General features: G+C 37.5%; 1 protein-coding gene across 3 annotated transcripts in view; it reads left to right on the forward strand.

Moving 5' to 3' along the window:
• The window catches only part of pkp4 (plakophilin 4), a gene marked incomplete at its 5' end in the record, with an annotated part of 35,181 nt that continues 10,427 nt past the window's right edge, over positions 1 to 24,754 (forward strand). The window contains 13 exons of one of the 3 annotated variants that reach the window (XM_081381685.1): positions 1 to 126; positions 3,646 to 3,758; positions 8,603 to 8,637; positions 9,563 to 9,679; positions 12,124 to 12,320; positions 13,274 to 13,706; positions 17,704 to 17,862; positions 17,980 to 18,190; positions 18,634 to 18,766; positions 20,191 to 20,404; positions 22,253 to 22,436; positions 22,928 to 23,045; positions 23,664 to 23,855. In XM_081381685.1, the coding sequence (XP_081237811.1) occupies positions 1 to 126; positions 3,646 to 3,758; positions 8,603 to 8,637; positions 9,563 to 9,679; positions 12,124 to 12,320; positions 13,274 to 13,706; positions 17,704 to 17,862; positions 17,980 to 18,190; positions 18,634 to 18,766; positions 20,191 to 20,404; positions 22,253 to 22,436; positions 22,928 to 23,045; positions 23,664 to 23,855 (2,232 nt within the window). Of the gene's footprint in view, positions 127 to 3,645; positions 3,759 to 8,602; positions 8,638 to 9,562; positions 9,680 to 12,123; positions 12,321 to 12,476; positions 12,853 to 13,273; positions 13,707 to 17,703; positions 17,863 to 17,979; positions 18,191 to 18,633; positions 18,767 to 20,190; positions 20,405 to 22,252; positions 22,437 to 22,927; positions 23,046 to 23,663; positions 23,856 to 24,754 lie in introns of those variants that run through there. The other 2 variants (XM_081381686.1, XM_081381687.1) reach the window with 2 other exon arrangements.

Genomic DNA, 24,754 nt, shown 5'->3' on the forward strand with positions numbered 1-24,754 from the left:
ATGCCTACTCCAAGGCAAAGCCCAGTGGAGGAAAGGGAGGTGCTGAGTGGTGAGGGAAGATCCAACAACAACAGCATGGCGACTGATGCCACCACCACCAACCTGCTGGCTTCTGTTAAAGAGCAGGTATACCGCACCGCTTCCATCTGCTTGCGTCTGGCTGTAGGGTAGCTGTAATCTGAATAGTAGCTCAAACATGAGTGGCTGCAGATTGTAGATGTATTAAGTCAACATTGTGCTCATTAGTCAAAAGTCATATTTGCATTATTAATTCTTAGGTGTGGAAAGCTCGCTTTGAGGACACACATATCTAGTCTACACTGAAGTTTAGAGCTGATAACCTTGTTTCCTCTTTGCACAGAGTGATTTTATTTTATTTTATTTTCAGCCAATTTGTTTAAGAACAAAATTCCCATTTACCTGTTTCATCACATCAGGTTTACACTGAATTTGAGAGCTTATAATATCTAATTTAACCAAGTAACATTTTATTTTATTATTATACATTTTTATTGCCAATTTATTTTATTGTTTTTTATTATATATTTTACTTTATTTATCAGCCAATTTGGTTAAAGTCCCCCTGTAGTCAATAATTGTATCCCTTAAAACTCATCTTTGATCACCAAAATTACATATTTGTGACCCTGGACCACAAAACTAGTCACATGGGTACATTTTTTGAAATTGAGATTTATACATTATCTGAAAGCTGAATAAATAAGCTTTCCATTGATGTATGGTTTGTTAGGATATGACAATATTTGGCCGAGAAACAAAAATTGAAAATCTGGAATCTGAGGGTGCAAAAAAATCGAAACATTGAGAAAATCGCCTTTAAAGTTCTCCATTTATGTACGTGATTATGCCTCATTCACTCACAAAAATAAATGTTTTATATATTTACGGTAGGAAATTTACAAAATATCTTCATGGAACATGATCTTTACTTAATATCCTAATGATTTTTGGCATAAAAGAAAAATCGATAATTTTGACCCATACAATGTATTGTTGGCTATTGCCACAAATAAACCCGTGCGACTTATGACTGGTTTTGTGATCCAGGGTCACATTTAAAAAAAAATGTTTCCTGTAAAAAAAATTCTTCATGCCTTAAAATAGCTTGAATGTAACTACACCCTTGCCTCATTTAGTATGCGCGAATCAATGAATATGCAAATTAGGCCCGCCTCCACTCGCTCACAGCAGCTCAGAGATTAACATGGTCAATTTACTGAGGTAAGCGCTGCACAATGGTGTCTCTCTTTACAACGTCGATATATTGCTAACTCTACCCGATTTTTCATATCAACAAAAAATTATACCGGGATAACCTGGCATCTCTCGAGACTCCCCTGCTAGTTCACTGTTAATGAAATGCTAATGGTTTGTCTTAAAGCATATTAAAAACACAGCATAGACATATAAAAAACATTAAAAACTTGATTTTCACCACAGGGGGACTTTAAGAACAAGATTCTTATTTAAAGGGGTTATGTAGACTTCAGAAACCATTGTTATTAGCATACCGGTGGCTGTTAAGTGAACTGCAGCCAACAACTTATTATTGCTCGCACTCGTGCACATGTACAAGAGACTGAATGTGATTCAAGGCCCAAATATACATATATTTTCGTTCTTAGTTAGAAGCTGGGAATACCTTAGCAGCGATATACTGTTAATGATCATCCCGACGGCGTCCACGCTTCCGAGAGCGACTTTTAGATGAATATGCAAATATGTTCTGCAAGCTTTCCTTTTAATAAGAAAATAAATACTCAACAAAAATGACAGTGGTGAGAGAACAGCAGTTAAGAAAGCATATGATCATAAAGATGTTTGTCGACATCATGTCGACAGATGAGGTCATTAAATTTACACTGATGTGATACCATTATTATTTTTTTAATTAACCTATTTTCTTTACAGGACGCATTGTCATTACAGTACAGAATGGCTCATTCGGCATTATCCTGAACATTATAAGTGTTTGTTTCATGCGTCATAGAACAGAAGAGAGGCCCATATAAAAGAGTCATTCATATAAAAATAGGTCTACCAGCTTTCATAGACAACCTAGGAAGTTGGTAAAGGTCTTGTTTCGAACCAAGCGGTTCACACATTCATTGGCAATAAAAAAGTGAATAAAACATCAAAATTCTTACATATAGCCCCTTTAACTGTTTCCTCACCTCAGGTTTACACTGAATTTGAGAGCTATGTAGTGTTTTTTATCAAGTTTAATTTATTTAATTATTACTAATTTATTATTATTACCAATGTTTTTTATTATGTTTTATTGTATCAGCCAATTTGGTTAAGAACAAGTTTCTTTTTTGTTTCCTCACATCATGTTTACACTGAATTTGAGACCTGATTTTTTTTTTACCATGGTTTGATTATCAGTTTATTTTTATATAATATAAATAAATATATATATATATATATATATATATATATATATATATATATATATATATATATATATATATATTTTAAAGTATTAATTTATTTTAACATTTATTTTTTACAATTCTTATTTGCATGTTTTCTTGCATCAGGTCTGATGCTTCAGCCTTCAAATCTGTCTCAGTTCAGTGTCATGAAAATTACTAATTAAACTGTTAGCTTAATCATTACAAATCTTGTTAGTGCTGATAGCGTTCATTAACGCTGTGAATCTCTGTTAAAATCCAACTGATTGACCCATTGCCAGGCTTAACATGTTTCACTCAGACACCAGAAATTGCAGCATGGATTTTATTGCTTTGTGTGTGTGTGTGTGTGTGTGTGTGTGTGTGTGTGTGTGTGTGTGTGTGTGTGTGTGTGTGTTTGTGTGTGTGTGTGGGGGGGTGTGAGTGCAGTGATTTGTGTGGTCAAGTCTTGTCTTTTCTTTGTGCTCCTCTTGGACAGAATCAGGACATAGGCAAGTATTGTCACTCTGAACAATAGGTTGAATAGAAGAGACCTGGTACAGCTGGTAGCTCACAGCATGGCACAAGGCAGATAGCCATTGCCTGACTTATCTCTCCAGGAGAACAACACTCAATAATCTCTCCTATTCACTGGCTACATTAATTGCAACATCTTCTAGTGCTTGGCAGCGTGATACCTGAAATACTTTCTGAATTTAATATCAATTTCAGAGCAGATACAATGCTCCAGAATCGTTGCATTGCAATGTAACAATGGCAGGCAATCATGAAAATATGCGGTGACACAACAGTTATATTTCTTCTCCTCACTATAGCCAATACAGCAGCAATGTGGGGCTGTTTATATGTGTGTGAAAGAGTGTGTGTCTCCTTTAAGGGCAGCTGCATCAACGAGTCTGTCTCTATCAGAGAGAGGCAGGCCAACAGTGCAGCCTTCTAGCCCTCCGCACACACACACACACAGAGAGACCGAGGTTTCAGAGACAGAACAAGAGGAGGGGAAGAGGCCACAAATTCAGAAGCAAAGAGCAGCGTGACGGGATGGAAGTTGAGAAGGAATGGGATTTAAAGATGATGTATTTTGAAGCTAAATTAACATTGTAACTGGAAACGGGTATGAAGTGTGTGTTGCGTTCACATTATGGATTTGTTTTTGATGATAGAAGGCAGTGATGGTGAAACTTTTGTCCCTCCTGTCTTTCTGAAGGAGCTCCAGTTTGAACGGCTTACCAGAGAACTTGAAGAAGAGAGACAGATTGTGGCCAATCAGCTGGAACGATGCAGGTTGGGGGCGGAGTCTCCAGGTGCTGCGAGTGATAGGTAAGAGGCAGCTTTGAAAAACGCTATGATAAAGCCTAGATTAATTTGCTCTGTGAGTGGGATTTGAAGGAATAGCTCATGATTTAATGGAATATCTCATTCAAAAAAAAATCTGCCATTTATTCTCCCATATATTTCCAAATTATATGTTTTTTTTGTTTTGTTCTTTAAAGCGGGTGATTTTTTTCTCTCGGAAGAAAACGCATGGAAATCGTTGATGCTCGTATGTTCGCGGCTCGCACTGTGTGAGATGACTTTCGAGCCGAGCCTAATACGTTACAAGCACCTCCCGACAATTTTCAAACATGTTTAAAAAATTCAGGGAGTCGGGCTGATTTTGACCAGTGTATAGGCTGTCCCCTATTGCCAAATCATACACAACCACGTCACATAGGCTAGATCTATGAATATCATTACAGCCCAGTGGCACACACACACATAAATACACTCTCTAGTTGTGGCTGTGTCGTTCTCTGCTTTCCACCCAATCATTTGTACACTCGTCTTTTTATTTTATTTTTATTTTCTATCCAAAGCTATAGCAGCAACATTGAAAGCTCCAGTCCCCGTGTTTAGCGTGAAAGCTCATGTGATTGCCGCCGGCCCGCCGTGCAGTACAGTCGTGTACCACCTGCTTTGACATGATTATCAGGTTAACTGATTCGTAACGTGTGCAATGGCTCACAACCTCCTGAGTTTCCGAACTGCGCAATAGCTCTGTGTGAGGAACAAAATTCAATTTAGGATATTTACAGAGTCTTCCATTTTGCTGTTGTTCTTAAAGCTCGTTTGTATGTCTAGACATTCAAATATGGCGCCTTAATATGCGTTAACCAGGTTTAACATCAGTGACGTCATACATCAGTGGTTCTCGCTTGTCTTGTCATACTAGTTCAGCGTAAATGATGGCAGAATTTATTTATGAAAAGAACATCTGTATTGCGTTCTCATTATTACCATGAGGCCTGCTCAGCATGTTTTTCCATTCAAAACATGCACGGTTTTAAATATTTGATCACTGTTGCTGGTGTGGTTTTTTACAGCTTAATAGTTGGCAGTGATGGTACTGAAGGAAATGAAAACTGTCTTGTCATTTACTCACTTTACATGTCATTTGACATTTCTCTCATGGAATACAAAAAAACAGATGTTTAAAGCAGAATGTCCAGGATTGGTTTGCAACACACTCAACACCACTGAAGGACAAAAAGGAGGATACTGAGCAAACCATTCTTTTGATTTTTTGAGCTTGACATGTTCAGCAGTGCTATTTTAGTATAGTTTTTCATTTGTAATGTTAATTTTAGTAATTTTGTTGTTTTTATTTAATGTCTATATAGTTCTTATTCTTTATTTCAGGTTTAGTTATTTTAGTACTTCAAGTTAAGATTTTTTTAATTATGCCATTGCCTTGACAACAAGCTGAAATAAAATAATGTTTCTTTATATATTCCCTTTTATTTCAGTTTATTTTAGTTTTAGGTAAGAATAATCCTCTTTTGTTGTATGGGACAATGCAGCTTGAACATCTTTTGTGTTCCATAGTAGACAAAAACCATTTAGGTTTGGAAAGACCTGTGCAATTTTTCATTTTTAGATGTAATTTTCCATGAATATATCATATGTAATTATTATAATTATTTTATTTGGTGCAGGACAAAGGCAAAAAATGATATATATATATATATATATAATACTGTATTTATGGCTAGTGCTCACTGCTCACCTACCAGCATCCACCTTTATGCTAATCAGTCATGGTTAATTCCACTTAACAGAATTAATATTCATAGCACCAAAATTATGCATTTTTACATAATCGTCACAAGGACGTTTTAGGCTTGATTATTATACTTTTATGATATTTAGCTTTCAAATGTATCTCATATGAGTGTATCCGTGGCAGCCACGCATTTAAACCCCCCCACTCCACCCCTCACTTTATGGATCACTCCTACGCCCCTGCTGACACGTGAAAAACAAATTAAACTGTACAGTATATGTAGTCTGTGTACATACTGTACAGAAACACAGCATTCGCTGCTCTGTATTTCTCATGGTGTGTCACGGTATGAAGGACAAGTGTGCAGTGATGCATAAACTGTCATTTCTCTTTCCCCACTGAATAATTACTTTTATGGCAAGTCGGTGTTTGTCAATTTACCATAAACACATTCAAGCTTTAGGGCTATTGTGAAAGTTTCTCATTTAATGAATGTCATGGAAAGAGTGCTCCTGATAAATCAGAGACGTTTGCTTCAGCCATAACTTCAGGAAGATTTATTTACAATCTGGTTAACAGCAGTACAGTTCTTCCTCATCCCTTGCTTTGTCACATTGAACTCTTTGTGTCTGTATGTGTGTAAGCACATGTCAGCTGCCTTGTTTGTTCTCCTCGTGTTCGAAGGAGTGTCTGTTCTGTTTTTTCAGATGGCTTGTGCTGTTTTGCCGCAGTATACAGGACATTTTTTTCCTTTTGCTTGAAGAGGGTCCATGCGTGCACTCTTGCTACCATGCAACCCTTTACCTTTAACCTTTCTCAACGTGGCATTCCTGCTGTCCCCCTTCAGCTGTCACTGTACCCTGTTGACCGGTGTTCTTTGACCTCTCCTTTGCAGACAGCTACACATTTTGGCAGGCATTAGCAGACACTTGTCTGCTGTTTTAGGACAGTGGTGTCTACATTCTCATGTTTATTCAACCTGAACTCCAAATGTCCTAATTCTTGCCATTCTCCCTCAGTTCCTACAAATGCACAAGTGTGTTAATTTCTTGTGATTAACCGGACAGGATTTTAAAATTTGTGTCAGAGAGATGAACGCGACAGTCAGTAGACTAACAATGTGATTGATGTTCACTGGTAATGGTTTCCTAATGGCGAGCAAACGGAGCGTATCTTTTTGCTTTTCATTGACTTATTGGAAGATGAGATGGGTCATTCTACAAACGGATGCCATTTGTGCTTCTCATAAACATATGGGTGAAAAATAACTAGAAATATAAATAGCTAATGCCAACAGAATAACAGAACGCCTTTTTGACCAAATGCCTTATGCATGACAATAAAAGCTAGTTTTTTCACTTTAGTATCTCTATATAATGTACATTTGTATATTTTAGCTGAATGTATTATTATTTAAAAGAGAGGCTGTGTCCCCAGGTATGTGTCAACCCTGTCACCATCATGTTTCTTGTTTTTTATTTTATTTTAAAGGTTACTAATTTTGTTTTGGAGGTCTCCTGGAAATGGTTTACATGCATCCAAGGCCAAAAACACTTTCATTTTCTCATAATATAAATTGCAGCATCACCTCTTTTCTCACAGTGTCTGAAACGGTTCTAAAGGATTGGCCCCGTCTGTTGTGATTGGTCTTACAGCAGATCGGAAACAAAACACCCATTACCATATCTGAATTTCATCTACGGAGGCTTCCTCAGCACTTGAGTGATACAGTGAAATGAACAGTAACGATGATGTCAGTTTTACTGTATCAGTAGAGTACAGTATCGAGCCCGAGTCCTCAGCCAAGTGCATGCAAAGTGGATTTGCTTTCACAGCGCAGAAAACAGCGTCTTCTTGATATGTGGACAACACGAACCAAACTCTTCCAGGCCTCAGCTACAACTACAGTAGAAGTTGATCGCGGGCAGACAATGAAGACCATAGGTTGGCATTATGCAAATTTGTTACAAACCTACAAAGGAGGTTTTAGGAATCATTTCTTTCTTTTAAGGGACAGTAGCTCCATTTATCGTGCTCTTTGGTGTACAATCACATGAGATGAAGACTGTACTCATAATAGTTTTCTATAAAAAAGTGTTTATTTATGTATGGCGCGGGTTGTCAACACTTACAGTGCTATGCATAAGTTTAGACACCCATGCTAAAGTTGACTAAAAAGAGGAATAAAAAATCATCTTTTGGAAATTGAACTTAATGCCTTAATTAAAAGAAATAGGAAAAATCCAACCTTTAAGGACACCAATTTTCTTTGTGAATGAATAATGTATTGTAAATAAATAAATGTTCTTTCTTAAAATACAGGGTGCATAAGTCTGGACACCCCTATGTTAAATTCCCATAGAGGCAGGCACATTTTTATTTTTAAAGGCCAGTTACTTCAGGGATCCAGGATACTATGCATCCTGATAAAGTTCCCTTGGCCTTTGGGATTAAAATAGCCCCACATCATCACATAGCCTTCACCATACCTAGAGATTGGCATGGAGTACTTTCCATAAGATCATCTCTCAATGCAAATCAAACCAGCTATTAGGCTAACTGAAATAAAACCATGCCAAACTCTAGGTATGGTGAAGGCTATGTGATGATGTGGGGCTATTTTAATTCCAAAGGCCAAGGGAACGTTATCAGGATGCATAGTATCCTGGATCCATGAAGTAACTGGCCTTTAAAAATAAAAATGTGCCTACCTCTATGGGAATTTAACATAGAACATAACATTAAGGAAGAACATTTATTTATTTACGATACATTATTCATTCACAAAGAAAATTGGTGTCCTTAAATGTTGGATTTTTCCTATTTTTTTTAATTAAGGCATTAAGTTCAATTTCCAAAAGATGATTTTTTATTCCTCTTTTTAGTCAACTTTAGCATGGGTGTCTAAACTTATGCATAGCACTGTACTTTTCTGAAGGCAAATCAATTAATTATGCTTGAGATTGCACAATTTATTAGCGGTCAATATCGGTCTGTTAATCTTTTTTTTTCAATCAACTGAAAAGGCACTCATTTCATAAAATGCCTCAGATGCGTTGTGCACTGCGTATGTCTTTGTTCTCCTCTCATTTCATCATTTCTCATGTCTCATTTTTTTCAGCTCCTCTGAGAAGTCTCTTCTGTGGAGATCTGCAGGTATTTTTTGTCTATTTCTCCTCCTGCTTGCCATTTCCCTTTGTCACCTGTTGTAAATACGAGTAAGAATAATTCTGACATTTTAGACAGCACTCTGGTCACATACTTACAACACACACTCCATAGTCTAGCTTGCAACACTGACCATTAGATGGTTGAGCTGAATGATTTTTGTTCTCTAAAGCACCACTACATTTGGTGGATTGAACCTGCCTAAATTCTCTTTTCCCTAATAGCACAGGGTATTATGTTGTTGCTTTAGTTACAGTCTCCTAAAGTTGCACTACAACTTATCAGTATAGCAAAGTCATGCTCCATTACCATAAATAATATAACTAAAGTCATGGATGATTTATTTATTACTTCAGTCACCAAAACATTTTATTTAAAAAGTCAAATTTAACATCATTGCTCAGTATAACATTGGTATTTTTAATCACAGAAACTGTGGCAAGAGCTCTTTTAGTCTTACTGTGTTGTTTTTTTACTTGTTTCTTTTTTTTTTCTTTTTATTCTGCTCTGAAAAAGACAACAGACACTGAAGTCTTGTGATCTGGTCACCCAATATAATGAGCCACATCCCATGAATTATTCCACTTGGAATCTCTTTCCGTCCCTAAATCCTCACTCACGCCTCTCATGGTGTATTATCACAGAGCAGCTTAAACTTTCCTACCTTTTTCTTAAGTTCTAATTCCTATTATTGTCCTTTACTGTGAGAATGATTTTCAAGTAGGGAAACACAATAGATAAGACACCTTATTTTTAATCTGTCAAAATGACTGAAAGCATTTTAAATAATCTGTCAGTTCTTTAAAATTGGGTAAATGATGGAACATTTGAGGTTAATGCTCCCTCTAATTATGTCTAGGTAACTGTATCTTGATAAAACCTGCTCACAGTGTGTTAACCCTTTGGTAACCAGAATCCTCAGGTGCAGGTGTGTCCAAGCCGTCGGATGGTTGCACCTCGCCCACGTTTGGGGTCAGAGGACAGGGGCCACTTTACTCCCCTGAATTGGAACAGATTTCTCTGCGTGAAAGTGAGGGTCTGTTCATTCACATTCCATATTGCTTTTTACTACCTCTTATGTGAACAATTTATACTTGTACTGATGCTTTAATGGAATATTCCAAGTTAAATACAACTAAAGATCTATGGGCAGCATCTGTGGCCTGCTTCTGTAGCATCTGTGGCCTGCTGTTGATTACCACAGAAAACAGTGGCTACGTCCGAAATCACATTCTGTCTCGAGTAGGTACTTATTTTGAATAAGTAATTACTTCACGACTGTTAAAAAAGTATGTTCTATACTCCAGTTGCCTCATGGGATAGTAAAGTGTCCATCATATATGCACACTTCAGAATCTCGCTGGAAGAAGCAGGTCATCCGGGTACTTTTTGCCTACTCTTTTATGAGTACCGTGAATTCAGACATCATTTGTCACATATTGTTTTCGCCTACTATATGATGCAACCAGTGTTGTCTCACAATTATTCACTAATGTTAAAAAGTTTAAAATGATGACGATTTCTTTTATGTTTTTGAAAGAAATCTTTTATGCTCACCAATGCTGCATTTATTTGATCAAAAATACAGCAAAAAGCTGTAATATTGTAAAATATTTTCATTTTAAATAACTGCTTTCTGTTTTAATACATTTTAGCTATTACTGTGATGACAAAGCTGAATATTTAGCAGCTTCATTACTCCAGTCTTCAGTGTCACATCCTTCAGAAATCCTTCTAATATGCTGATTTGCTACTCGAGAAACACTTCATATTATTATTATGCTTACTGAAAGTAAAAAGTGTTTGGAAACCTAGCTGGGATGCACTTGCATAAGCTAATTATCCTTTTGAGGTGGATTGCTGTGGATGAAAGTCTGGTTATGTGTTTCTGATGGAATACTGATGTTGATGTTTATAAAGTTATTGCTCCATGCAAAAAGTCATATTATTACGGTTCATACAGTATGTAAAGCAAAGGTAACCAGGTTTACTTTTTTTAGCTGGTTGAAAGGGACATAGCATGGTAGTACCATGGCATTCTTTTAGATACTTTGGACTAGAGTACTGTGTAAATACTATCACATCCAGTAGCATGGTATCATTGCACCATGGTATGGCTGCTGTTTGGCCAGGAAACGCTTCTAATGTTTAAGTGTTATGGTTGTACTTAACATAATGTGATTTTTGGCACAGCCAGCTAACCTGGTAGGCTTCTACTTTAAGCGCATTACAGTACACATTAGAGCTTTCAAGTGAAACAAGTGAAAATGAACAACTCTCATTAATACTTCAAAAACTAATGTGTTCTTGTTTATTGAAATAATTAAATGTGAATATCAATATCAACAAATTGAATTAAAACAATGGCCTGCAGCTTTCAATTATTTAGCATTTTTTTCAATACTCTCAAATATTATTTGACTAAACATTCAGCTTTAAAGTACAAATAACCAGTAACCCCCCTCCCCCTCCCTGTAAATATTGCTGTTTGATTCATTTTAAAGGTTTAAAGTAGTTTGGTGCTAATTTTAAATGTTTTACACATTAAAAAATGTGTTGTGTTTTTGTGAAAAGCCATCTAAATAATGTACACTCACATGAGATGAAGACTACTCATAATAACTTTATATAAAAGATGTTTTATTCATACATGGTGCGGGTCGACCCTGTGTATTTCGCCATGTTGAAATGACGTGATTCGCGGTGTTTCAGTAAACGTCGGAGAGAATCCTCTCGCTCATTGGCTGTCGCCTCTGTCTGTGGATACACTAGTAGAGTTGTTTGGTGACACGAAAGCGAAAATTAAACAATGGAACGCGGTTATTACAGTGCATCAGGAGAATTGGTAACTTACCTATACGACTGAAGAAGACTGACAAAGACAAAAAATGTATGTATTTTTTTTACATAAAATTTTTTTTATGTAAAAATTACAGAATTTACATAAATGTCAACATAAATAAACTTAGAGATCGTGCTGAATCATGTCGATAGATGGCAGTGCAGCTTCTAACAACATTGTGGTATCTGTACACGAAGAACAGCAATACTAAAGAAAGCCAAAGTACTTCTAATACCTTTAAGGCACAGCAAATCATCCTGATTTTGTTCCGTCTGTTTACATTAACATGAGACATAACTGTTTACATAATGCAAGTGCTTAAGAACGATCAAGTGCACAAATTACCGATACTAAAGTAAAACTGGCATTATAACATGTTTAAATTAATTATAGCATTGCCTTAATACCAAAGTATATGTTTCTCATTCACTTTTACAAAGTGAGGGACGAGTCGTCATTATATCCTGTGGTAATGGACAACAGGCCACAGATTCTATTAATAGAACTTAAGTCGTATTTAACCTATTTAGTTCAACTAAGTTACAAATGTTTCACCATTTCTGAACAGAAAATCTTTTGTCTATTTCAGTATTTTTCTGGTTTGCTTTTTTCTTTCTGTGTCCTTTGCTCAGGGTCTGCTGCAAACTCACGCAGCTCGACTCAAATGAATTCGTATTCGGATAGTGGATATCAGGAGGTGAGTGGTTACTATAGTAACACAGTGACGCCCAGGCGATCAGAAGGGAGGTCCCAGTCGACAAGCTCCGCCCCCAGTGGAAGCCCCACCTTTGCCATGAGCTCTAGGGCTGAAGGACAGGCCTCAGCACAGGTATAAACACGCAAATAACTTGCTTAATCTAACTTTGCATGCTATTTTCGCTTTTTCGAACGTCATTAGCTCTGAACGATATTTTAATCGGGGATGGAAGTTTTCCATATTTATACGGACTTCCGCGTTTTTCGACTTGAGAAGTATGACGCACGTGAATCGCGAAATAGCCTTAAACAAACTAAACGCTGCAAAACGCTGCGTTTTCAAATACCTTCCATTCACGGAATGTTTCCGACAACACTAAGAGCTAGCGACGCCATCTAGGGGCTGTGTGCGGGACAGGATGCATATCAGAAAGGATCCAAAATTAACTCTCGCCAAGCGGCAAATGCTCGTAAGTTCAAGTTGGCTAGTGTTTCTCGTCAGTCGAGGCGATTATGAAATGGCAAAGATGATGGTTTATCGAGATATATAATAGTTAGCATGTTTCAGAGTGAAGCGCGGTGCCCTGTGTGTCTGCATGTTTCCGGTGTTTCCGGAGCGGCTCGGATCGCAGTAAATGCCGCTCCACACGAAGCCCATCTCTGCTGTGAGTTTGGCTCGATTATAACGTGCATTTGAAAACGCAACATACGCCAAACGTCTCAGATTTGTAATGAAAATCATTTATTATCAGCCAAAGAGAAGCTTTAAGAGCTTCCTGTTGTTTGTCGCCAAAATAAAAGCTCTTTGGTATAAACTTCTGAAAGCAAAGCATATAAGACAGCCATAAATATAGTATTGTAATTTTATTGTTGTTCTGTAAAATAAAATAACATTAATTTACATAAGCAAATATAATTTCTTATTTAATATAGTATATTGTGTTTTATAGTATAATGCATATTATTAACTTGCTGATCATTGATCATTCATCTTATAGTATTGTTAAGAATTGAATGTAACCGTATTAATAGAGTGTAGAGTGTATGTATGATGGTTATAGTGTCTGTCTGTAATATGTTTTTCAGGTGGGCGGCAGTGGGCGTGTCATGAGACGAGTCAGTTCCGTTCCCTCTCGTGCTCCATCCCCACTCTACACCCCGTCCCCGCCTGCGTCCCGCCAGCCTCTGCGTACTTCTCTTGGAAGCCCTTATGGCTCGCCCATAGTCTCAGAGCCTCGTCCTCTACCTAGCATATTTCCCGGCACCACGTTGCCTCCTACCTCCAGCCACGCCCCTGAACCAGTACACTCCAGCTACTTGGGACGCCATGGAAACGGGACGGGGTCAGAGTCTGGGTCTCCGACCCTCCTGCGTGCCGGTATGACAGCTCAGCCTCAGCAGTACGGGACCCTGGGGAAGCATGACACGCGTGCATATGAAAGCACTCACTCTTCTTTTGGGTCTCGGGCCTATGACATCTTTGAGAGGATGGTTCTTTCGAGACCGGATAGCCTTACAGGTAGGTTACGCATTAAAAATGTCCTATTTTACAGTTATTATTGTTAAGGTTAGGAGTTGTTCTAAGGCACACTACCTCTTACAGTTTTGGGGATCAGTTGTTTTGTAAATAAATGTATACTTTAATTCAGCAAGGATGCATTAAATTGATCGAAAGTGACAGTAAAGACTTTTACATCGTTGGAAAAGAATTCTGTTTCAAATAATGCTGTTTCAATTCATCAAACAAAATGCATCACAAGGAGTACTTTTTTCAACTGTAATACTAATGAGAAATGTTTCTTGAGCAGCATATCAACTGGGATTCAATTACATCACAGGAATAAATTACATTTCACAATCTTACTGTATTTTTAAAATAAATGCAGAGTTGAGCATGAGACGTCTTTTAAAAATTGTAATGATCCCTAACTTTTAAACAGTAGTTTAACAGCAACCAGTGATTTTCTAAATCATAAAACTTTATTCTATAAAGTTTAAATCCATAAAACGATTTTCTCCTCCATCCTGACCAAGCCAGAACTCTATCAAACACAATTTCTACAGCTTTACTCTTGGAAAGTTACGGATTTAAGGACACAGATTTGATATGTGTGAAACTTTCTTAGCGTTGTATATGCGTTATATTATACAAGGATTAGTAATGCTGTCACTTATCTGTGTTTGTATGCGTGTTTGGTTTGGATTATAAAATCTTCCGTGGCTTAAGAAGGTATTTCTTTCCTGAAAATCCCCTCATGAGGTGAATTTTCAAAACATGGAAAGAAATGTGAATAACTAAGCATTTTTATTGAAATGTGAATTATTAAGCATTTTTCGGTTTAATCTATGACTCATACTGTCTCTTAAAATTAGAAGAGCCACAGGTAGAACACTTAACACATCTCTTGACATAAACGTGTCAGAAGATGACTCTGTACGTGGTGATGGTCTAGGTGGGCGACTCAGCGAGATTGACACAAATTGGTTCTCATAAAAGTGCAAAAAATTATTAAAGTAATTGCTCCTACCCGAATGATCATAACCCCCTGATTACAAGATGCTGTGTGTGCATATTCATTTGTGAATCAAAAGTGCTGAGATGCATTAATATAGGGCCTGTAATGTATATTGTTTCAAAATCGTATTACAGTCTCAATTCCATTTGCAATAAACATCCACATGAAACTGGAGCTGCATGGATATTGACGTGTGTGTGTGTGCGCGTGCGTATGTCTTTATGCTTGTGCTTGTGTGCTCTAGTGTTTTGTAGGATTACTCTGATGATAATCTCACATTTCTGACTCCGGGATACTTCCTCAGATGAGCCCCACTGCCCCATTTAGGCCGTATTTCTCTGTAGATCATGCGTGATGTAAAACCTTTGAAAAATAAGCTTTTAACTCCAGGCCCTTCAGAATAAACATTTGGAGATGTATGAAGTGATTAGAAATTTATGAAAGACAAACCCACTGAATTCTGCATGGCTGTTCTAAGCCAGCGAGCTGTGCAGCTTTGTTCGCTTCACAGCTTATGATATTGCCAGTCTGATTGACATGTTAGAGCCCAATTGAGGCATTTCTATGTTAATGTTACATTGACTCAAAATTCAGTCACTGTATAAAGGCAGAATAGGGATATTTCCTAATTCTTTTGGACATGAAGCACAGTACCACCATGGTACTGTATTCTTTTAAGCTCCTTGGAGTACTATGCACATTTTATAGTATTTGCATATGGTAATCATTCTTTATCATGGTATCAAGATTCTGATTCACAGTCTCTTCAGATTTAATTGGATTCTTATTAATTTAGTAGGCTATATTGCCAAATTTGCTTACATATAAAATAAATTATCTCTCTCCAAGAGCTGTAAATAATACATCATTGCAGTTTTTCAGACTGATTCAAATTGGTAACTTGTCTTTTAGAAATGCATGAAAAGAACTGGCTTAAAAGAGTGATTTGTTTCAGAAATCCGGCTACACTGGTCACGCTGTATGTTTTTGTTTCACTAAAAGAACTGAATCTTAATGTGTCATTTTTTACACTGGTTACATTATTTTTACATGCAGCTTGCAAAGACCTTTCTGTGGTCTGAGTAGACTGTACTTTTATTGCATCACGTTCAATACAGACTGCAAACTCACTTTCACACTCATTCTTTGCCGTGGTGCTGAAGATTCAGATTTGGCAGAACTAAAACCACTGCCTACAGTGAAAGTAGGGAATAATAAAATTGAAGAATCAGTATCAGGATCGTTCAAATGAATATCACGATTAATCGTAAAAATCAAGATTTTTACCCAGCCATAGCAAATTATACATTTTGGTACTGACAGAAGGAGGCACTAACACTGTAGACCAAGTGACCATGGTTATCAGCTAATGTGATAAACTCGCAATGGCCAAATATGCCAATTGATACTGACTGGAATGTCTGCTCAACTGATAGTTTGAAGGCAGAGATCGAAGTTTGTCTGCTTAGGTTGTGGGTCAGATGTTTGCAATTGAAACTTCTGGCTTTGAATGTCAGTCTCACAAGGTTGCATGGGAATATATGCTCTACAGCTCTTAAAACACTTGTACACTAATGAGCCCACTCTGCAATGTCAGTTTAAGCATTTGGGTTTGTCAGTAGTTTCAGAAATTATTCTCCAAGAGTTGGGTAATTGGGTATGCAAGTTTGGGTAGGCGTTCATGAGCAAATCTATTGTATCCTGTTTGCCATGAAATGATGTGTGGGAGAGACCTTTGACTAATTAGTCTAAATTGCACTTTTAATTGTATGCGTATCTCTGATTGTGTCAGGCAAACTGACATTCATGTCACCAACAGCAACACTGTGTAGTGCCTTTTTTCAGTATAAAAACTGTTTGCGGCTGAATACGCTTCGTACTTGAATCAAGGTCATTATCTCTCACAGATACATCTAAAGGTGTGAAAGTCCAGTGGAGTGGTTAATTAAAGCAAACTGTTTTTATAGAATAGGCTACAACTTGCATCCCCAGTCGAAGATTAATTTGCCTAGTGAAGCTCTTCCATATCTGGTTGTAAAGCTGATTGGTTGTACAGACTGACTTTGCTGATGAACAACAATTTAATCAGTATCTAGCACCTAATCTGCACAAACCATCCTGGATGGAAATTCATGCTGCAAAAATAAAGGTTATTTATGGGCATCTATGGTTCCATGGAGAACCCTTTAACACCCATGGAACCTTTCCACTGCACTAAAGGTTCTTTAGATTATTAAAATATGCTTCACACTAAGAAAAAAAATGTTCTTTTAAGAACTGTTCAATGAAAAGTATAAAGTTGGCACACCACAGCTCCTTAAGTAGACTAATAATTTGCATGTTGTTCTCACCGAAAGTGATGTTTTTAGCCATATGGCTCTTCAACAGACAATCAAATCATTCACAAGTAGGCCCTTATATACATCAGGGTATAACATCACATGATTAAAAAAAAAATTCTACAAGTCAAGCATACAGTAAACATGTTTAGATGAATTTTACAAAAAAGCAAAATACAAACATGAAAACATCAAATAACTAGAACAGCCAAATCTAACCATGAACATCATACTGCAACAAATTATGACAACCCTGCACCCTAACAGAATATCACAAAAAAAAATGAATAAAGCCATTATACATTATTAAAGAAAAGCAGAATATCACAAAAAAATGAATAAAGCCATTCTAAAATATTAAAGAAAAGGGTGAATGCCACAATTTTCATTAAGACCATTTGATGACTTAGAAGAACCATTATGGGGTCCCCAAAGAACCTTTTAGTGAACAGTTCTTACATGTCATCACTGCAAAAACTCCCTTTTGGAACCTTTATTTTTAAGAGTGTATTGTAAGCTGATCTTTTCAGTAGAGTATAATCTTTTTGAGAAATATTGTATAGATTGGATGCACTAATCTAAAGAGTGGATTTGTCAGTTTTTTTTATTAATGTATAAACTCATGACATTGACCGACTGTGATTCTCAAATCTTCATCTAGGCTTGCAAACCTCTTATAGTCAGAACAGCCAGTTAGGCCAGGAAGCCCGCTCTCCTGACTGCCACGTCACACCAATATACGAGGACAGAACCTTCCAGAACCCTCTCTACCAGAGCCCCACGCACGGCTCCCAGAGCGCTATGTCTAGAAACAATACAGGTATGTGCCGAATGTCCTTCACGCACCACTGCTGTCTTTACAAACTCAGTGAATGAGGTCTGACATTTCCACAGTGTTAATCTTAACAGTGTCTGTATTGCGAACTCTCTCACTCAGGGTTTGGTACTTTACAAAGGACCACTAGTCAGTGTAGCACTCTGAGGTACCAGCGAGGGTTATTCTCAATGGGCTCCATGGCAACGCACTCTGACACCTATCGCCCCGCCCATTACCGCCAAGCCGACTCGAACTACAACAGACACGCAGCTGCCGTCGACAACGCCGTCACACGCTCGCCTTCCATAGACAGTGCTCACAAAGATCCAAGGTGAAAAGCCGAATCGAGTCAACAAACGTTGCAGAGTCCTTCAAGAAAAGATTTAGGACCAGCTTTGAAATCATTGACATTTAAAACATGAAGAATTTACTTGTAAATGAAACCCAGCTTGTCTTCCGCATTATTCTAACTTGTATATTTGTTGATTCTCCAACACCTTTGTGCATGTTTCTTTGTAATCATATTTCTAGGCATGTTTAGTTTGCAGACAGAACGTAAATTTGACAGAAAATGTAAACCAGATCGCCTGAGCATTCAATCACATTTGCAGTGCATATTTTAATGACAAATGTGATTGGGGAAAAAATAGAAGCTGGACCGATTTGATGTATTTAGCTGTTTGCCCTGATGCTAACATGTAAACATGTGGGATATTTTTCATATTTGTATGAGTGTTTGACATCTGAATTCTGTATGCCTGTGGGGGGTGTTAGGGAGTTTGCCTGGAGAGACCCCGAGCTGCCAGAGGTGATCCGGATGCTGCAGCATCATTTCCCTTCTGTCCAGGCCAATGCTGCAGCGTACATACAGCACCTCTGCTACGGAGATAACCGCATAAAGGCAGAGGTTTGGACACACACACACACACACACACACACACACACACACACACACGCATGTCTGGTGCACTATCTTTGTGAGGACTCTCCATAGACGTAATGGTTTTTATACTGTACAAACTGTATATTCTATCCCCTTACACTGCCCCTATCCCTAAACCTACCCATCACAGGAGACATTCTGCATTTTTACATTTTCAAAAAAACTAATTCTGTATGATTTATAAGCTTTTGTACCCATGGGGACCTCAATTTAGGTCCCCACGGTGACACGAGTCCCCATGAGTCTGTGTGCATTCAGGTTTAAGTCCCCATCGGTGTAGAAAAACATGTCCACACACACACACACACACACACACACACACACACACACACACACACACACACACACACACACACACACACACACACACACACACACACACACACACACACACACTGCACTTAATAAAGCATTATTTAGTTGCTTTATGCACATTTATTTGGACATAAATCTGTTTAGTGCAGGATGGATGAGGCATCATTATTTATAATAACTGCAGATTTTAAATGCTTACACTACTGTTCAAAAGTTTGGGGTCTTTTTGAAAGAAATTATTACTTTTTTAAGCACAATAATTTGATCACAGTGACAGTAGAAACATTTATATTGATTTCAAATAGGCTTACATGCTGATCTTTGAACTTTCTATAAAACCCCCCCTGAAATATATGCATCACAATTTCCACAAAAATATTAAGCAGCACAACTGTTTTCAACTGTAGTAACAAGAAATGTTTCTTGAACACCAAATCAGCATATTAGAATGATTTCTGAAGGATCATGTAACACAGAAGACTGGAGATTGCTGAAAATTCACTTTTGCTATCACAGGAATAAATTACATTTTAAATATATAAATAGAAAACGGTTATTTTAAATTGTAGCAATATTTCACAATATTACTGTTTTACTGTATTTTTAATCAAATAAATGAAGCATTGGTGAGCATAAGGGACTTCTTTCACAAACAAAACCGACCCCAAACGTTTAAACAGATAGTGTTTATCTGCTAAAGCAAGTGTTGTCAGTGTTTAGGAGGACAATAGGGCAAACGCATCCTATATAGAAGTAAAATGGCTCACAGGGACTATGTATGAACTCCAAACCAGTGAATTATTGGTTCATTTTAGTGAATCATTTCATTATGACTGTTCATTTAATGATTCACATGAATAAATGTCTGCTTGGCTACAAAGCTGCTTGTGCAAACAATGTGATAAATGTAGGGTTTTAACATTTCATGTTGAATAAATTACTGGTCATTACTGGAAAAGCTACAGTCTTTTGAAATAGCAGTTAAATGACTAGTATGCTATTGAAAAATGTGTCTACTTTTAGCTATTTAGCAGAAAGAGAAGCACTTGCACACTCTTACTGTATGCCTCCAGGTGTGTCGACTGGGGGGAATCCGGCACCTGGTGGATCTGCTTGACCACAAAACCCTGGAAGTTCAGCGGAACGCCTGCGGAGCTCTGCGGAACCTCGTGTACGGAAAAGCCACCGACGATAATAAAGTGTGTGTGAGGAATGCCGGTGGAATCCCAGCTTTGGTTCGTGTGTTGAGAAAAACTCCAGACTCTGAAGTGCGAGAGCTCGTAACCGGTGAGTGGGGTCACATGACTGACTGACATAAGAGAGTCTTTCTTTTGCTCTTTCACTCCCTCGCTCTTTCTGTCTCGCTTTCTTTCGCTCCTGTGGTGATATCAGTTTGAGCTGTGAAGCTCAGATCAGAGATTACAGTCAATGGAACTCGTGGCTGTGATTAATGTGGAGGGACAAAGTATTTGATTAAAAGCTGAGCTGACACAAACTTGCACGCACTCACATTCTATCCAAGCTGGATACCCTAAGTAACGCTAGATAGATACTGGAAAATTCTACACTCCCAAGCAGTTTTCTAAATGTATAGAGTTTATTTTCACTGTCATTTCTCAAACAGAGGCAGCAGGTTTGTTCAGCAAAAACAAATCTCTCTTCTGCACACTTACTCGCAACCACAGAGACTATTTTGTGTTAATGATCTCTGTCTGCGGGATTTTTTGTTGCACTCCCACTGTCTCTTTACAGTTTTACTGCACTCCTCTGAATGTGTCTCTCATTGTTATAATGAGCTGTTAAATGATCAAGTGTGTTTTTAATTTCTTATTATACATTAAGGAGTTTTCATAAAGGAGACAAACTTTAAAATGAAAAATGGAAATAATAACAAAAAAAAATCTGCTCCTGCGTCTACTGTAAACTGTCCAATGGCATGTTTTAACTGGATCGCTAAATGGATTTAAAGCATTTGGCTAAAGGATTAAGAAAAGTAATTGGCATTTTTTTTATTTTTTTAGTTATTTAAGTCTTGAGAAATCATACAAAATTAAATAATAACAATAATTACTGCGTTTAAATAATGTATGTCGTTATGATTTCTAAAGGATCATGTGACACTGAAGACTGGAGTAATGATGCTGAAAATTCAGCTTTGCCATCACAGGAATAAATTAATTTGAAAATATATTAAAAAAGAAAACCGTTATTTTAAATTGTAATATTATTTCATAATATTACTGTTTTACTGTATTTTTGATCAGATAAATACAGACGTTATTAGGGACTTTCGCACCGGCGGAGCCATTGGCGGGAGTTCCAGGTTTTTGGCGCGTTTTACCGCAGGAACTAGGAACGATTTTAGCTCTAGGAACTCCTTTTGGAGGAACTAACTCTACAAACATGGAAAACAGTGATAGATGGACCTCTCAACCTTTACGCTGAGGAGAAAATCCAATGTGACTTTGAAGGGACCAAGCCAAACATAATTATGCATTTCTGCTCAGCTAGCAACACTGGACATCAACCACACGGCATAAGCTAATAACTTTTCATTACTGTCTACTTTCTATGTATAACAGTTCTACCTAATAACGTATTAGACAGGATTGTTAAACAGACCATAAACTATTGAAGATTGAGAATGGGAGCGATGTGTGCTCAGGCGTTCTCGGCGCAGTCAAAAAAAAAAAGTCAACAACAATACTTCACATCACTACAGAGCAATACAGTGCGAATGCAACCAGGAAAATGTTCCTATGGGAACCATTAGTTCTCGGGGAACCACCCTAGATGCTAGGTGCTAGAACTAAGTTCCTAGAACTATCCGGTGTGAAAGCCCCTATTGTGAGCATTTCTTTAAAAAATAGAAATCTTAAATATTTAATTTAAACATTTGACCGACATACATACAGTACATTTGTGTTTTGTGTTTGTCTGACTAGAAAACTAAACAATTTACTAGCCAGTGGCAATTCTATGTGCCCACAGAGGGTTTAAATAAGTAATTTAGTATTAGTATTATAATAGATTCCTTCATTTTATATTTAATTGGCACTCCTAGTCGTTCTCATTTAATACTATACCATTGCATTTGATGTTATTCTACTACATTTTGGGGTCTTGTCTTGACAGGTGTGTTGTGGAACCTTTCGTCATGTGATTCTGTGAAGATGACGATCGCTCGGGACGCTCTCGGCCCACTTACCAACACAGTGATTATCCCTCACTCCGGGTGGGGTGCGGCCCCTCAACGAGAGGACCAGAAACTCAAACTGCACTCGTCTTTGGTGCTGAGGAACACCACCGGATGCCTCAGGTAAGTCCCCTTAGAAACGACCGGTCATGTGTACCAGCCTAATTATACAGGGCTTCCTGTTAAGATCAATTAATCAATAGTGTTTCAGATAACCTGCTGACTAGTTGATTTGGAAAATATAGATTTTTACATATCCCTGATGGTAGCAGTATCACTCTTCAACCTCTGAGATGATCACTGTTTACATTTCTTTGTGACAATGACTGTATTCATCTGAATCAGATGAACATTGTATTGTTGACCACATGATGCTGATGTGTGTGTGTGTGTGTGTGTGTGTGTGTGTGTGTGTGTGTGTGTGTGTGTGTGTGTGTGTGTGTGTGTGTGTGTGTGTGTGTGTGTGTGTGTGTGTGTGTGTGTGTGTGTGTGTGTGTGTGTGTGTGTGTGTGTGTGTGTGTGTGTGTGTGTGTGTGTGTGTGTGTGTGTGTGTGTGTGTGTGTGTGTGTGTGTGTGTGTGTGTGTGTGTGTGTGTGTGTGTGTGTCTGTCTCAGGAACCTGAGCTCAGCTGGAGAAGAGGCCAGAAGGCAGATGCGTTGCTGTGAAGGGCTGATTGATTCCCTCCTCTATATAATCAAAACATGTGTAAACACTTCCGATTATGACAGCAAGGTTAGAGATATTTTTCTGATTGCATACAGAATATATCTAAAACCATCCAGTTCTGATGTACAACATTGAATTGCATTGTTGCTAATATTTGGAACATGTTTGATATACTCTTGCCAGATATTTGACTAATTTTCAGACTGTATATGCGATGACAGCTGGGAACTGGCAGAGGCTCTTGTTGCTTATAAAAAGGTGTTACATGTTTTCCATGCCACTCCTCTAAGGGCCAAATAGTATTGAGTGCCCCTAGTGGTGGACCACAGCGATGTTCGGCTTCAGGTCTTTCTATAGAAAATCTTAGTCATAGCATGCCATCTGCTGGAACACCCTGGAAAAGAAAATGTTTTTTTAATTATAGTATTAAATTACATTCATTTTTATTAATACTGATAATAATCATTATAAACATAGCTATTGTTATTATTTATTTAATTCACTCATTTAATTGAACCATTTTCACTTTCTTTTAAACATGGAACGCAAAAGGTGATTTTTGAAGAATATCCAGGATGCTTTTTAATATAATGAGGATTGGGACTGTCAAGCTCCAAAATTACAAAGTATTACCATAAAGTATCTTAAACACAGACCAATGACTTTCCTTCAATACTTTTTCAGATTGTGGAAAACTGTGTGTGCACTTTGAGGAACCTGTCTTACCGGCTTGAGTTGGAGATGCCTCCGTCTCGGCTGATGGGAACTCAGGACCTGGACACGCTCCTGGGCCCGGACAGCTCCGGTAAGCAGGCCGACTACAGCTGCTGGGGTCTCAGAAAGAAGAAGAAGAAGAGGTCCTGGCAGGATCAGCAGGTGAACTCTCAATACATAAACTAAGCTTGGATTCCATGTTATTTAAAGCTTAAAACTGCTTCTTTGCTCTTTAGAAAAATTAAATGATAACGGTTGTTGGGAAGGGAAATTCACTTTGCAAATAGCTTTGCACAGTGTATCATATGAGGCACCAAAAGCTGTACATTTACAGGAATTGTTTTTCAGCAGAGTCATTTAAAACCTGAGAACATTAGTACATGTTAAAATTGGGATTTCTAGCCCTGGAATTCATTGAAATTAATAAAATATTACAAAAGTAATGGAAAAGCCTAGGACATTTCTAGGACCTAATTATAGCCTAGGACAACTCATTTTCATTAGCTATAAAATGTTTATATGGAGATAAATTATTTGTAGATTGTGAGTGCAATATTTATAAAATATAGGGATTAGGGTGGTCCTTATTTTTAAAGTCTCCAATTGTCATGCTCTTAACCCTTCAAATTGTTCCTTTATATAAGAAAATACAGCATGCCAATTTTTATGGCAGTAACATAATAATTACTGGTAGCTCAATAGCTTTAAACTTTCTGAGATTTTGATGATTTTCGTAAAAACAGATCATTTGTATTGGTATTGTACCTGGCTTGTAAAATTCCAAAAAAATCTCCATAAAAGCATCTAATGCACCATATATTCCTAAATATGTATTTTAGATACATATTTCAGTTTACTTATTGTAGAAACTAAATCCAAATTAATCCATCCATGACCCGGTTTACCAGAATTACCTTTCCTGGTGGAATCAATACATATCTCTATTGATGATCACCTTGGTTACTGTTTGGGTTTAGAGCACATTTTTTGGTTTAAAAAATTACATTACGTTCCTTGAAATTGACGCGGAACTTTGGCAGAATCAAGCAGATTATCAGGAG

The sequence above is a fragment of the Scardinius erythrophthalmus genome, assembly GCF_964197995.2.
Source record: "Scardinius erythrophthalmus genome assembly, chromosome: 12".
In the NCBI taxonomy this organism is placed as follows: Eukaryota; Metazoa; Chordata; class Actinopteri; order Cypriniformes; family Leuciscidae; genus Scardinius; species Scardinius erythrophthalmus.